This window comes from Lynx canadensis, chromosome E1 (assembly GCF_007474595.2).
Source record: "Lynx canadensis isolate LIC74 chromosome E1, mLynCan4.pri.v2, whole genome shotgun sequence".
NCBI classification, from domain to species: Eukaryota; Metazoa; Chordata; class Mammalia; order Carnivora; family Felidae; genus Lynx; species Lynx canadensis.
In genome coordinates this window covers 58,296,929-58,311,092 of record NC_044316.2, presented here as the reverse complement: position 1 = coordinate 58,311,092, position 14,164 = coordinate 58,296,929, and the positions used below count along the sequence as shown (strand labels likewise).

The 14,164-nt window shown below is 61.0% G+C and overlaps 2 protein-coding genes across 2 annotated transcripts in view; one reads left to right on the top strand and one right to left on the bottom strand.

Annotated features, from left to right (window-relative positions):
• Positions 1 to 1,785, top strand: part of SGSH (N-sulfoglucosamine sulfohydrolase) — a 3,448-nt gene extending 1,663 nt beyond the window's left edge. Inside the window, exons 2-3 of the mRNA XM_030294630.1 lie at positions 6 to 24; positions 755 to 1,785. Of these exons, the coding sequence (XP_030150490.1) occupies positions 6 to 24; positions 755 to 1,314 (579 nt within the window). The 3' untranslated portion in view covers positions 1,315 to 1,785. The remainder of the gene's footprint in view (positions 1 to 5; positions 25 to 754) is intronic.
• A 352-nt stretch (positions 1,786 to 2,137) lies between these two features.
• The window catches only part of CARD14 (caspase recruitment domain family member 14), a 34,240-nt gene continuing 22,213 nt past the window's right edge, over positions 2,138 to 14,164 (bottom strand). The window contains exons 14-24 of the mRNA XM_032591104.1: positions 13,996 to 14,090; positions 12,654 to 12,711; positions 12,244 to 12,436; positions 9,619 to 9,745; positions 9,079 to 9,316; positions 8,208 to 8,259; positions 7,452 to 7,566; positions 6,712 to 6,885; positions 4,657 to 4,778; positions 3,854 to 3,969; positions 2,138 to 3,332 (exon numbers count right to left, since the gene is read on the bottom strand). Of these exons, the coding sequence (XP_032446995.1) occupies positions 3,125 to 3,332; positions 3,854 to 3,969; positions 4,657 to 4,778; positions 6,712 to 6,885; positions 7,452 to 7,566; positions 8,208 to 8,259; positions 9,079 to 9,316; positions 9,619 to 9,745; positions 12,244 to 12,436; positions 12,654 to 12,711; positions 13,996 to 14,090 (1,498 nt within the window). The 3' untranslated portion in view covers positions 2,138 to 3,124. The remainder of the gene's footprint in view (positions 3,333 to 3,853; positions 3,970 to 4,656; positions 4,779 to 6,711; positions 6,886 to 7,451; positions 7,567 to 8,207; positions 8,260 to 9,078; positions 9,317 to 9,618; positions 9,746 to 12,243; positions 12,437 to 12,653; positions 12,712 to 13,995; positions 14,091 to 14,164) is intronic.

Sequence of the window (14,164 nt, the reverse complement as noted above, 5' to 3'; positions counted from 1 at the left end):
GCGAGGCCTACGTGAGCCTCCTAGGTATGGCTCTGTGGCTCACACGGGGGGCGGGGGCAAATTTAGTGGTACCACCGTGTCCAGACAGCGCTCTACACCCGCTATCTTACGTGGTTCCCACACCACCTTGGCAGAGAAGGGAGGGCCACCCCGTTCTATAAGTGCAGATGGGGATCAGAGAGGTAAGGTGAGTTGCCCAAGGGCACACAGCTTGTAAGCATCAAGATAGGATTCTAGCCTCGGTCTCGCTGCCCCTGAGACTGTTGCTTTTTCCCCGGGTGAGTGTCAGAGCCCCCTGGAGTGCTAGGGAACGTCCACGTGGTGTGCACGTGGACATCCCCAGAGTGTCTGAGAATCTGCATTGCTGATGCCGGGGAAGCTGACTTTGAGGGGCCAGGGCAGCTTGGGCCCCACATCGCCCTTTGGCCCCAAAGCACAAGTTCAGTAGCGCTGTGGCCACGGCACAGGACAAGAACAGATGAGGCCCTCCGAGGGGGCTTCCTTACGGACCTGAGAGATTTTACCAGGAGCCCCAGTATTGCCAAGTTGGAGCCTCTCATTAAGCCATCGAAGGCGTCACGTCCTAGAGGTTTGGGGCCACAGTGGCAGGTTGGACCCAGCGCGGCTCCCTGGTGGCGATCTGGTGTGCAGGGGGGCCCAGCAGCGTTCCAGAAAGGCTTGGATCGAGCCCTTCCGTGGTGGGGGCTGTCGTGCCCTGGAGGGCCGACGTGCCGAGACCCCGCCTCCTTTGCAGACCTCACGCCCACCATCTTGGATTGGTTCTCCGTCCCTTACCCGAGCTACGCCATCTTTGGCTCGAAGACCGTCCGGCTCACCGGCCGGTCCCTCCTGCCGGCGCTGGAGGCAGAGCCCCTCTGGAGCACCGTCTTTGGCAGCCAGAGCCACCACGAGGTCACCATGGCCTACCCCATGCGCTCCGTGCACCACCGGGACTTCCGCCTGGTGCACAACCTGAACTTCAGGATGCCCTTTCCCATCGACCAGGACTTCTACGTGTCGCCCACCTTTCAGGACCTCCTGAATCGCACCGCGGCCGGCCAGCCCACGGGCTGGTACAAGGACCTCCGTCACTACTACTACCGGGACCGTTGGGAGCTCTACGACCGCAGCCAGGACCCCCACGAGACCCGGAACCTGGCCGCTGATCCGCGCTATGCCCAGGTTCTGGACCTGCTCCAGACCCAGCTGGCCAAGTGGCAGTGGGAGACCCACGACCCCTGGGTGTGTGCTCCCGATGGTGTCCTGGAGGAGGGGCTCTCTCCCCAGTGCCGGCCGCTCCACAATGAGCTGTGAGGGTCGCCCGGGGGACGTGGGAGGCCTCCCCGCGCCCGGTCCCCACCTTTCCAGCTGAGGCGGAGGGAGGGGCAGCGACCCTCCCGTCTGAGCAGGGCTCTCCCTGATGCTGGGGTCGTTGCTGCCACTGCGTGGAGGGGGGAGCGGTGGGGCCTGTGCCCGGCTCCTTCCTCCGCCCGTGGGAGTGGGGACGCGGTCGTCCTGGTGTCCGAGTCGTGTCTCAGCACAGGACTTGCAGGAAGGGGGGCTTGTTTCCTGGGTTCGGCTGGGGACCTGCCAAGAGAAGGCGCTGGGACCTGGGGCTCGAGACCTTCATTCTTCGGAGCCCACAGACGTCCCCGCGCCCTTCACCCGGGAGGAGCTGGGCCTCCGTGTGCCCCGCGGGTGGCGGTGGCCCCAAACCGCACCGTATGTGGGAACCCAGTGTCTGGCTCGTGTCAATCCCTGGCCTTGAAAACTCTTCGAACAACCCTTGAGCGTGTTTTGCGTCCTTCGCTTTGCCCCACGGTCAAGTTCCCGACCCTGGCGGGGTTTCCGCCAGGCTGCCCGGGTGCCGAGTTTCGTTCTGTGGTCTGTGTGGGCAGAGCTCATCCTTTCTGAACGTCCAAGCACGAAGACCCCATCCTGTGGCTTGGGTTAGTTCTGTCCGGCTGGACACCGTGCTGCTGCTTGTAGCTGCCCCGGACCTGCCCAGCTTCCACCTGCTCGACCTGGAAAGACCCAGAAAGCGGGGGCTTTTTCCCTTGAGTGGTGGGCTCCTGCCTTCCTCCCCTCCCCTGCCAACCTCATCCTGGCGGCGTAGGGACAGAGCCATGGTCCAGGGCACCGGAAGAGCTTTATTTCAGTAAAATACATAGAAGTTCATTTTCTGACCTCGTTTGCGATAATGGCGGTCTGAACTCTAGAGCAACCGCCCGAGGCACTCAGACTCAGGGCCGCTGCTGCCAAAACTCCATTCAGTCTGTGACCGCGGGTGGCAAGGCCGGGTGGTGAGGGGACCCCCGGGGTCTCTGCCCAAGCCACGCCCAAATGTCTCCTGAGCTCTGGAGGTGGAGTAAAGGTGCTTTACTCTGGAGAAGGAGCTGGTGGGGGGGAGGTACCCAGTTAGAGGGGGGCAGTTCCCAGGCTCAGGGGGAGCCCAGATGGCATTCGTGCAATGTGTCTGTGGAAGGCTTCTCGAGGACCCCCCACAGGTCCCCCAAAACCGCCAGGCACCGCTGAAAATACTGTTTCCATTACTGGGAAACTAGGCTTCCCAGCATATACACACGTCTCTCTAAATTGGAGTTACTGAGGCACCTGTCTGCCATCAAGAGCTGAGAAAGTCAGCCAGGATGACATTACAAGAGGGGTTGTGTCTCTGCTCTGGGCAGGGATGGGAGTGACCGTGGGGGTCATCAGGGCTACCAGCTTGCGGCCACCGTGACTTTGGAACAAGCCCTTTGGCACGTTGAATTGCAAAGGGAAGTACAGTGATTCGGGTCCGACAGGTGGTTTTCTGGACATCTGGGGCCTCCGGCTCTGGGAAGGCTCAGGAGACGCCCCCACTGCGGAAATGTTCTCGGGGCGTCTGGTTCCAGACCACGCGGAGCCTTGGAGGAGGAGGAGATGGTCCGAATGCCCATTGTCCCCTGCATGTAGTTCAAGGTCAGACCCTGGTGAGAGGGGAGCCCGGAGAGCTGGGCTTGTTTGGTGAGCACCCCCAGGGCTGTGCCTGAGAGGCCCTGAGCTCAACGCACAGGGCCACGTTGTCAGGGACTCCTGTGGGGACTCAGAAGTCCCCACAATTTCCGGAGGGGACTCCGGGGCGTCAGCGGGGGCTCTTCTCTGTCCACACAACCTTCTTCTGCTCGTCCGCGATGGCCAAGCGGACACAGCCGAGCAGGGTTTCCAGGTCACTCCAGCCATCGGGGGCCAGGCTGCTGTACAGACAGGGCACTTCGTCCAGCTCGCCCTCCTCCTGCCTGCCCGCCTCCAGGAGCTGCCGCTCCGAGGTGTTGAGCCGCTGCAGGGCCTTCCTGCATGGGCCAGACACGGGGAGGGGGGGACCCCTCAGCGAGAGCTGCGTGCGGCGGCCCAGCGCGGAGCCCCAGGAAGCCGACCGCCGGCGCGGAATGCCAGGGGACCAGCACACGGGCCACGCGGCACAAATGCCCTGCCCCGCTTTGGGGGTCCGAGCGCCTCGTAAGGAAGACAGGAGTCAGGCCCCGGACGACGCTGCACGGGTGTGGGACGCAGGGTCCAGTTTACAACCTCAGCTGACAAGTGGTAAGGGGGCAACAGGACGTCTGGGTTTGTCCCCAGCCACACCCCAAGTAACGGTGTTCAGCTCCTGTCCTCACCCAGCGCAGCTGGACCGTGAGCTGCTCGTACCCCGGCGAACACGCGGCCTTAGTCGAGGCGGGTGCCAGGCCTCCCTCACCGTCAGGGCTGCTCCCAGGGGGGAGGCTGCAGGTGCTTGTCCCAGACCCCAGGCCGCGCCCCGGAGGCACACGACGCCAGGCTCAGCCCCACCGCCAGCCCTCGGGGTCCCACCTACTTGAGTTTCTTGGCCGCCTTCTCGTTGACGGAGATGTGGACGATGATGGGGAAGATCTCCGACCTGTGGAGGGCACGGACGCTGTCCAGCCGGACGTCCAGGAGGGCGTGGGTGTTCTGCAGGGGACAGGGGAGACGGCTCAAGGTCCTCGGCCTCAGAGGCAGCGAGAGGAGCCCACACCGGGGAGGGGCGATGGGGAGAGAAGCCGGGGGCGCCCTGTTGGGTGCGAGGGCACTTGCTGAACCATTTCACGTCTGTCCGTTTGGTGTTTCATCGGCAGAATCTAGGAACTGTGAGTCGTTGGGGTCGCGGGAGACTTTGTGGGGGGCCGGAACCCTCCCGGTCGGAAGGCCCCGTCAGCCTCTGTGGGCGGGGCTTGGGAAGGGGGGGCATCTGCCTCTGGCTCACAGCTGGGCCTGCCCGTCTCACGTCCACATAAAACCGCATGGTTCACGGTGAGCTGCTTTTCGTGTATTCGTTTGAGCCTTAAATCAGTATGGAGGCTTATCTCCATTTTATTCCTCATTTTAACAAATATTATTCAGATTTCCTGTGCCGAGGAATCCGGCTCAGGGAAGTTAACAGATCCCAGATGGCGGAGACGGGGCTCGGTGTTTCCGCACTACGCCCTCCGCACGCTGAGCCAGAGATTAGCTGAGCACCAGCACGGGGCGTCCCTAGCCTGCAGGCTGGCCACCAGCGTCCCTCCGATCTCAGCGTCAGTCCTTCCTGCCCTGTCCCACCACCATCCTCCGGAGATGGGTCCCCAAACCCCCAGAGCAGCTCCCGGCCTCGCCCATTACCTTCTCCATGAGGGACTCAATGGCCCTGCGGGTCACCCAGTAGCGGCCACCGGATGCCTCCTTCTCCTGGATGATGTCCCCCCTCTGGCTGGAGGCATCGTATTCCTCCTGGCTCAAGTACTCTGAAGGTGACAGTGGACGGGGACATCAGGCACCCAGCTCTGCGAGGTCCTGAGCACTCTCACCCCCGTGGACCCCCCGCCCCGCTCTGGGGAACCCTCTGCCTAGGGTGTCGTCTGTGTACCCCTGGCCCTGCTCTTCACACTCAGAGGAGTCCGTGCCCTGCACGCCCACCTTCGACCATCAGTCACGTGCTCTGCCAGTGCCTGGACGTGGGTGCACGGATGGACGGAAGGGAGGGAGGAAGGGTGCGGATAAACCCCTCCCCCACACCCTCAAGATCCAAACGTGAATGTCCAGCTTGTCACCCCTAGGAATCCCTTAGAGCCCACGGGTCAGGGCTGTGGGGCCCCCAAGCGAGACCTGGCGACGTCCGGAGGCATTTTGGGCCGTCACGGCTCAGGGGGAGGGGGCGCTACCGGCATCTGGTGGGTGGAGGCCGGGGACGGGCCCCAGCACAGAGAGTGAGGCCGCCCCAGCCCGTTGTCGGTGCCCGGGCGGAGACCCCTTGCCCTGAACGAACCAGTCAAGACACCCCCACTTGTCCGCTCTCGGTCCTGACGCCCATTCTCCGGAGTCCGAGCCGCGCCCCCAGAGCGTCCCCACGGTCACGGTGACCCCGGCTCACGGACAGCTCCCCTCCCCGGGCCTTGCCGCCCGAACGTTGCCCACACCCTTGCGGCCCGGTGCCCTCTGTGAGCTCCAGGGGTAGCGCAGAGCCAAGGCCTCCCGCAGCCATCAGCCAGCGGCGAGCGGATGAACGAAAACTCCCACAAAGCCCGTGTCCCGCTCTCCAACCGTCGCAACCTTCTTTTCTGCGGTGCAGACGCTCAGACCCTGTCCCCTGGGATCTGGCAGTCCAGATGGCCGGGGTCTCTCGGGGACCCTCCACCGAGCAGCTCTGGAGGTGAGCAGGCGGGTGGAGCCCTCCGGTGGTCCCGCCCCAGTTCCGTACAACCCTATCTGCGAGCGGCGACTGCGCTGGATTGAACAGCATCCCCCCTAAATGCGTGGGCACCTGGAACCTCGGGCTGTGACTTTATTTGGAAATAGGATCTTTGCAGATGTGATTAGTTACGATGAGGTCATCCTGGAAGAAGACAGGCCCTAAAGATTGGTTCCTTTAAATTTTTTTTTTAATGTTTTATTTTTGAGACAGACAGAGACAGAATGCGAGGGGTTAGGGGCAGAGAGAGAGGGAAACACAGAATCCGAAGCAGCCTCCAGGCTCCGAGCTGTCGGCACAGAGCCCGGTGCGGGGCTCGAACTCACGAGCTGTGAGATCGTGACCTGAGCTGAAGTCGGACGCTGAACCGACTGAGCCCCCCAGGCGCCTCGAGATTGGTTCCTTATAAGAAGACTGTGAGGGGCGCCTGGGTTGCTCAGTCGGTTAAGCATCGACTCTTGGTTTTGGCTCAGGTCATGATCTCACCGTTCGTGAGTTAGAGCCCCACGTTGGGCTCTGCACTGACAGCCAGGAGCTTGCTTGGGATTCTCTCTCTCTCTCTCTCTCTCTCTCTCTCTGCACCCCCCACCCCTGCTCACACGCTCTCTAAATAATTAAATAAATATATAAATAAACAAATAATAAACTAAAAAAAAAAAAAGGACCAAAGACAGACACGGAGAGGGGAGGCAGAAAGCGCAGTGACACAGCCACAAGCTGGGACCCCCAGGACTGCCGGCACCCCGGAAGCCAGGAAAGGAAAGGAGAACCCCACCCCTTGGAGCCTCCGGGCAGGGGGCAGCCCGGAGACACTGGATCTCCACCTTCTGGACTGCATCACCCCGGGACAATAAATCCCTGCTGTTCGGAGTGGCCCAATCTGTGGTCCCTTGTCACGGCAGCCCCAGGGCCTCCAGAGAAGAAGACAAGCATTCTGCCAAGGCCTCGCTCTGCCACCTGACAGGCGGGGCTCCCAGGCCACAGCGTACCTGCTGGGCACTTCTTAAACCCCTGGAGGAGACACAGCTTCTCGCTCAGGATCCTGCCAACCACCCTGGGCACGAAGAGCACGGGCCGGGGCCGGCTGGGCCTGTGGGGATGCACCAGGCTGTAGGGCACCAGGGTGAAGCAGGTCTCGGCCCAGAAGCACATGGTGGAGGGCTCTGTGGGGGAGAGGAGGCGTGAGGCTCCAGGCTGGGCTGCTCACCAGCCCCCACGGCCCAGGACGCACCGAGTCCGTCGTGTCTGCACAGCCCGGGGTTCCTGCTGGGACACAGGCCCACGCTCGGCTCCCACCGGTGACACCCGCCTCCCACACGCCCTGCTCGGCGGCTCCTTGCACCCTTTGATTCGGGGCTCTGGTCTCTCCAGTCGCCGCTCCACAGGCCCACCGCAGGATGGAGAAACGCAGTTCCCTGCCGTCCCCACGGTCAGCCTGACCCCTGGCCCCGGGGTCCCCACCCTTGCTGGACCCACAGCACCGGGCCTGCCCTCCCTCCAGATCCCTGGCCTTCCAGGTTGTCCTTCTGTCTTCAGCAGTCATGTTACGCACCCAAAACACTTTCCAAAAAGAAGACGACTAACTCAAGACGATCCACTTCCATTGTCTTCGTCTACACGGTTTGACGGGGTCGGGGGATGTGCCGTGCTGACCTCTCTTATGACCTCCCACCCACGCCTGGCACAAGGGGGCTATCAAGGGCCCCTCGGCCCGCTCCGGCCGCCTCACCTTCCGGCCTGCTGCGCTCCGACAGGGCCCCCTCAGAGGATGAGCACACGGGGCTGGCCTTGGTTCTGTCCACGCTGACGATGCGGACCAGCTTCTGGGGTTCCCCGGAAGACTGCTGGAGGGGAGCAGAGGGACGAGCAGGTGTCCAAGCCGTCTGCACACGGCCAAACCCAGGCTGGTCCCTGGGCCACCGGGCTGTGCCCGCCGAACAGCCAGGTGGCGCAGGCCCCACACCGGAGGGTGGGAGATGAAGGGAGGCAGGAGAGGGTCCTCAGGCAGGGCATCCAGAGTGAGGCAGGAGGGGAGGGGAGGGGAGGGGAGGGGAGGGGAGGGGAGGGGAGGGAAGGGGAGGGGAGGGGAGGGGAGGGGCCCCACAGCCTGGCCCTCCCCGAATCCCGGGACAGCTGAGGGCTCTGTGTCAGGACCTCAGAGGGAATGGGATGGGGTGGGGACAGGCAAATGGGATGAACTGGGGGCATGGCAGAGAGGGCACCTGCACGCATTAGAGAAGCTTGCGGGCTGGGTGTAGGGTGCAGACCCAGGTGACGGCCGGAGGGCCCCCCAGGGAGAGACACCCCAGGGGTCGCACCCATGGGGTCAGCAGGCCAGCACCTGCCCCCCTTCCAGCCCACGCCAGACGGGGCCAGGGCCCTCCTGGTGCTGTGAGCTGGGAGGAGGAGGGCCGGGGAGGGGGGAGGCAGGGCCCCCATAGCAGGCGCCCATGTCCGGGGTCCGGTGCGGCTCTCCCCGCCTCACCTTGCGGGCGATGGTGCTCCGCTGGATCAGAGCAATGAGCAGCTGCTGAGCCCTGTGCAGAAGAGCACAGCCCTGACCCAGTGGCAAGGAGGGCTTGACGAGAAGGGGCCCCTGCCCAGCACCCCAGAGCACCCCTGTGGCCCCAGGCAGCCGCTCTCCACTCTGGTGGCCACTGTGGTCCGCTGGGGCTTTCGAAAAAGTGCAAAGCCCCGGCCCTCCCCTGCAGCTGCCACTTGAACTGTTGTGAGTCGGAGCCCAGGTGACTCGGTGTGAGCCTGGGTCTGGGCCGCGTTCCAGAACCTCGACAGCCAGGTACGGCCGACGCCCGCGCTTCGTGGACCACGCTCGGTCCAGAACACGGTTCTCCGCAGGCGTGTCGTTGTTCCCAGGGAGGCCACCCCCTGTCCAGCTGTCCCAGGACGCGGGACTTCTGTGCTCAAACCAACAAGTCCCAGACATACCAGGAGACACTGGGCCATGTCTGGAGAAGACATTTTTCATTGTCACAACTAGGGGGCAGAAGGACCACTGACATCCTGCTGTGCCCAGGACAGCCCCCCGTGACAGAGTGAGCCAGCCTCAGCGTCACGCTGGTCCTCAGTGCTCTAGAATGCTCTAGGATGAAGGCCATCCCTTCTCACAAAGAAACCTCATGTAAGCAGTAAAACTGAGGTGGCACATTGGGGGTTCCATCCACTTGGGGGCACATCTCATCACGCCTACCCTCTGCTCCTGGGCAGTGGAGGGAAGCCCGGGGAGACCACTGTTCCTCGCTGGCAGGGGGGTTCGTCCACGAGAAGCCAGGCCAGGTGACCCCGGCAGCGCCCTGGCCCAACCCGGGGAGGTGTTGGGGTGCAGGACAGATGCTCACCGCGCATAGTTGGGGATGCTGCCCCTCTCGGTGCCCTTCGTGCTATAGGGGCCCACGCGGTGGGCGTGCCAGCAGCCGCGGCCCCGGAACATGGTGTCGGTGACATGCAGGATGTCGTTGCATTGCACCTGCAGCTCCCCCACCGCCCTCGCCTCCAGGGCCAGGTTGACCCGGATGTAGAAGGAGTCCCCCGAGGTAGCCACTTTGGCCTCCAGGTCCTGGACCAACTTCTTATAACCTGATCAAAGATAAGCCTGGGCTGTGATCCCACAACGGGGAAGGGTCTGGAATGTGAGAGGAAGGGAGAAGGAAGGACCCCCCCGTCCCCCCAGAGTCTTAGGAGCCATCTCGGTGCTGGAGTCCGTGGGTGGGAGATCCCCAGCCGCCCTGGGGTCGTCTGCAGACTTGGGGCACAGTATGGTCCTGGGGTGGGCGGGAGGGCTTGGCCTCGGTGCAGCCAGGGGCTCACGGACACGGGACTCAGTGGCACAAGCCTCCAGTGGTGGCCTCACGGGGTGGGTGGTGTGGGGGAGTGTGTACCCTCCATGTTGACCTTCACAGACAGGCAGCAGAAGCCGTTCACCCTCCGGAGAAGTCCGACGGCCTGCTCCAGGGTTGTGTCCTCCAGGGTGGCCTTGAACGAGGGTTCCGTTGCCTCGTAATCCACCTGAGGGCAAATCACGAGTGTCGGCATCTTTTGAGCCGGATTCTGCGGTCACAGTCTGAGTACAGGGGTGTACCCTACAGAAGGACCCCTCGCCCTTCCCAGCCATCCACACACACCCATCAGAGCCCTTGTCACCGGCCCTGTTTCAGGACATCTCGATGTCAGCTCCTCTGACCACACACATTCCCGACCCGAGAGTCCACCACCGTCCCTTCTCTAGCACGTGGCTTGGCCAGCATGCGGAAGGATGAGACTAGACCACGTCCCAACACCGTACACAAATATAAACTCAAAATGGATGAAAGACCTAAACGTAAAACAGGAAGCCATCAAAAACCTCGAGGAGAAAGCAGGCTGTAACCTCTTTGGCCTCAGCCGTAGCAACTTCTTACTCAACACGTCTCCGGAGGCCAGGGAAACCAAAGCAAAAACGAACTACTGGACCTCATCAAGATAAAAAGCTTCCGCTCAGTGAAGGAAACAGTCAACAAAAGTAAAAGGCAGCCTACGGAGTGGGAGAAGACTTCCGCAAACGACATATCAGACAGAGGGTTAGTATCCAACATATGTAAAGAACTGATGTAACTCAGTACCCGAAAAACAAAAACCCAGTTGAAAAATGGGCAGAAAACACGAATAGATGTTTTCCCAAAGCAGACATCCAGATGGCCAAAAGACACATAGAAAGATGCTCGCCATCACTCCTCAACAGGGAAACACCAATCAAAACCACGATGAGATGCCACCTCACACTGTCAGAATGGCTGAAATCAACAACACAAGAAACAACATGAGTCGGTGAGGACGCGGAGAAAGGGGAACCCTCTTGTGCTGCTGGTGGGAATGCAAACTGGTGCAGCCACTCTGGAGAGCAGTATGGAGGGTCCTCAGAAAGTTACAGATAGAACTATCCTACAACCCAGCAATTGCACTGGTAGGTATTTACCCAAAGGATACAAAAATACAGATCAGAAGGGATACACGCACCCAGATGTTTACAGCAGCACTATCAACTGTAGCCAAATTATGGAAACAGCCCAAGTGTCCATCAACTGATGAAACAGATAAAGAAGATGTGGTTTATACACACACACACACACACACACACACACACACACACACAGTGGGGAGTATTACTCAACATCAAAACGAATGGCGTCTTGCCATTTGCAATGACATGGATGGAGCTAGAAAGTATGAGAGTAGGTGAAATATTCATAGAAAGACAATACCATACGATTTATGTGGAATTTAAGAAACAAAACTAAGGACCAAAGGGAAAGAGAGAGAGAGACAAAAACCAAGAAACAGACTCAACTACAGAGAACACGCGGGTGGTTACAGAGGGGAGGTGGGGAGATGGGTGAAACGGGACGGGGGTGAAGGAGGGCACCTGTGAGGAGCACCGGGTGACGGATGGAAGTGTCGAATCACTCTATTGTCCACCTGCAACTAATCTTACCCTGGATTAGTTAGCTAACCGCACTTAAAATAAAAACTTTAAATAAAGAAAGAATAAAAAAATATATTTCGAAACGTTTTTATGCTGTTAGAACCGAACTGGCCCCATTTGGAGTCAGGACCGTCTCCGCAGACGTCATAAAGGCTCCTGTCGCTTTAACCGCAACGTAGGCCGATGACTGAGGATCTTAAGGGGCGTGTTAGGGATGTGAGGAAGGGGCGCGCGCGCGCGCGCGCGCGTGTGTGTGTGTGTGTGTGTGTGTGTGCCCCTTGCACGAGATCGAAGACGAACCGCGGGGCCAAGGCTCCTGACCAAGGCGCAGCCCCCCCCCCCCCCCGCCCTTGTCATCACTGACTCCAGGCGCTGTGCCCGCCTCACCCCAGGCTCCTCCTGGGGGAACCAGCCCTCGGGAACTGGGCGACTCTTTCCTGCTTTCAGGCCACATCAACGTCACCTTCCTGCCCACTATTCACTCGATAATAATTAGTTAAGTGGGTTTTGCAGTTTAACGAATATTTTACAATTAGAAAGCTTTTTCAAATGCCCCCAGCGAACACTAACACATTAGCGTTACGCACATTTCACTACACACACACAAAGTGGTTGGCACAGCTAACAAAGGCCCCTCGGGGCGCCCGGGGGGCTCAGTCGGCTGAGCATCCGACTTCAGCTCAGGTCACGATCTCGCGGTCCGTGAGTTCAAGCCCCGCGTCGGGCTCTGGGCTGCCGGCTCGGACCCTGGAGCCTGCTTCCAATTCTGTGTCTCCCTCTCTCTCTGCTCCTCCCCCACTTGTGCTCTGTCTCTCTCTGTCTCCAAAAGAAATAAAAACATTAAAAAAAATTTTTTTAAAAAGGCCCCACCTCAGTACTGGCCTGTGGCCTCGTCACAGGACCCTGGCCTCCGAGTGAGCATAACCTCAGCCTGAGAGGGAGCGTGGGCTACCCCGACAGCACGTTCTCCTCCGGCTGGAGCTGCGGCTGCTGACGCCGCTGGGGAAGATCCTGGGGGGGCTCGCGGGCCCGGTGCCACACTCACCATCATGATCTGGGTGCCCGGGCGCAAGGCCATCTCGTCCGCCACGGAGCCTGGGGTGACGCGGTGAATGAAGATGCCTGTGAGGTTGCCGCCAATGACACTTATCTGCTCCAGCAGCTCGTCCCCCTGGAAGGCCAGCACGGTGACCTGGCTCAGGATCTTGCGGGCCGGCCTCCTCCGCACCGGGACGCTGCTGCAGGAGAGGAGGGGACAGAGCCCACGAGCCACCGAGAGCAGGAGGTCAGGCACGGCCCTGTCCCCACCCACCCCAGCATCTGGAATTCTCACCTCCCCTCACCCACCCAGCCACAACCCCATCCTGAGAAATGCTGTCACCTCCCAACAGTGATGGGACACGGTCCTCACTCTGCCCTGCCACCTGCTGGCCCTGGCGCCCTTCCGCCGCTCACCTGGCTGAGACGGAGAAGCCCCCGGAGGATGGCTGCAGGCTGTCACAGTCGGCAAGTTCTGGACGGAAGCAGAGGGCTCAGACACGAGCCAGGCCAGCCCCGAGGTCACCCCTCCTGACGGAGCTTCTGCTCACCTGGGCCACCTCGCCCCCGCCCCCCACCAGAGCCTTAGCCACCACCCCCACCCCCACCCCCACCCCCACCCCCACCCCCACCCCCACCGGTCTGTCTCCTTCTGCTGAGGCGGAACCTCCCTTTCCCCTTTCCTTTCTCGCTGCTTAGAACCTCAGTTTTATCTTCCCCCAAACAGCAGTGGGGTTTGACCTACACGGTGTCCTTATGTGAGAGTTGAGTTGCCAACATTTTACGGGATAGGGCAGCTAGAGTCTGGATTTCTGGCTACATTAAAAATCAAATCTAGGGTGAGGGGGTGAGTGAAATAGGAGATGGGGGGGATGAAGGAGTTCACTTGTGATAAACACCGGGTGATTAAAATAAAAACATAAAAAAAAAAAACCAATCAGATCTGGTATAACCTTGGGTCCGCATTTCTGCAGGGACCTGCAACTCCCCACGGTGGCAACTGCCAGCACCGGCCATCAGCTGCCTGGTGAGTGACCCACAGGGAGCCCCGGACCCCGCCTGCCCCAAAGGTGTGGCTGTTCTGTACAGAGCAAGGTGCGTGCGCCCCCTGGTGGCCAACTGCATGAACTCCAGACGGGGTGCTAAGCACCTGTTGTGTGTGCGGGGGGGCGGGGGGGGGGGCCACGGCTGGTGGCAGGTGAGCTGGGGTGGAAAAGGTGGGGAGGCCGCCCCTGTGGGGCCCGTGGCCTGAGAAGGAGAGGAGACCAGTTAAGTCACAAATATGAAGAACAGGCCGCAGGCGATGTGGGGAGGTCTCAGGTGGCAGGTGGCAGCACCCGGGAGGAGAGATGCTCACAGCAGGTGTCTCTTCCAGGAGCAGTGGGGACTAACCCCCTTTGCCTCCCGGTATCACTTAAGCGTCCCGGGGTCAGAGCAGGGGGGGCACAGGGAGAGAACACGTGTGAATGTTGATGCCGAGCTGGACAGAAAGATGAATACAGCTCCCTCCGCTTCCAGGTGAGATAGAAAGGACACCCAGTAACAGGGCACATCGGGGCATGGGCTTGAGTGACCAGGTGGTCTGCATTTCCCAGAGGCCTGGGGCAGGGCAGCAGTGAAGCTCGCCTCCCCTGCCCTCTGGAGAGGCACTGGGTTGTCTCACCCGCCTCCCTGAAGACCCCTGTCCTCACTTCTCCTGCTCAGCTGCCCAGGAGAGGGGGGCCGCTGCAGAGGTCCAGTGGGGGGGGGGGCTACTCACCTGCCGGGTCTACAATCTCATAATCCAGGTCTGCAGCACCTGCCTTAGCCCCCGGGGAGGGTCCCCGGTCCACCTGCAGGGTTTCTGGGAAGCTGCTGGAAAGCGTGGGAAGAAGACGGATCAGGGTGATCGCTTGCTCCCTGACTCAGACCCAGAGCTCCCGGCACCT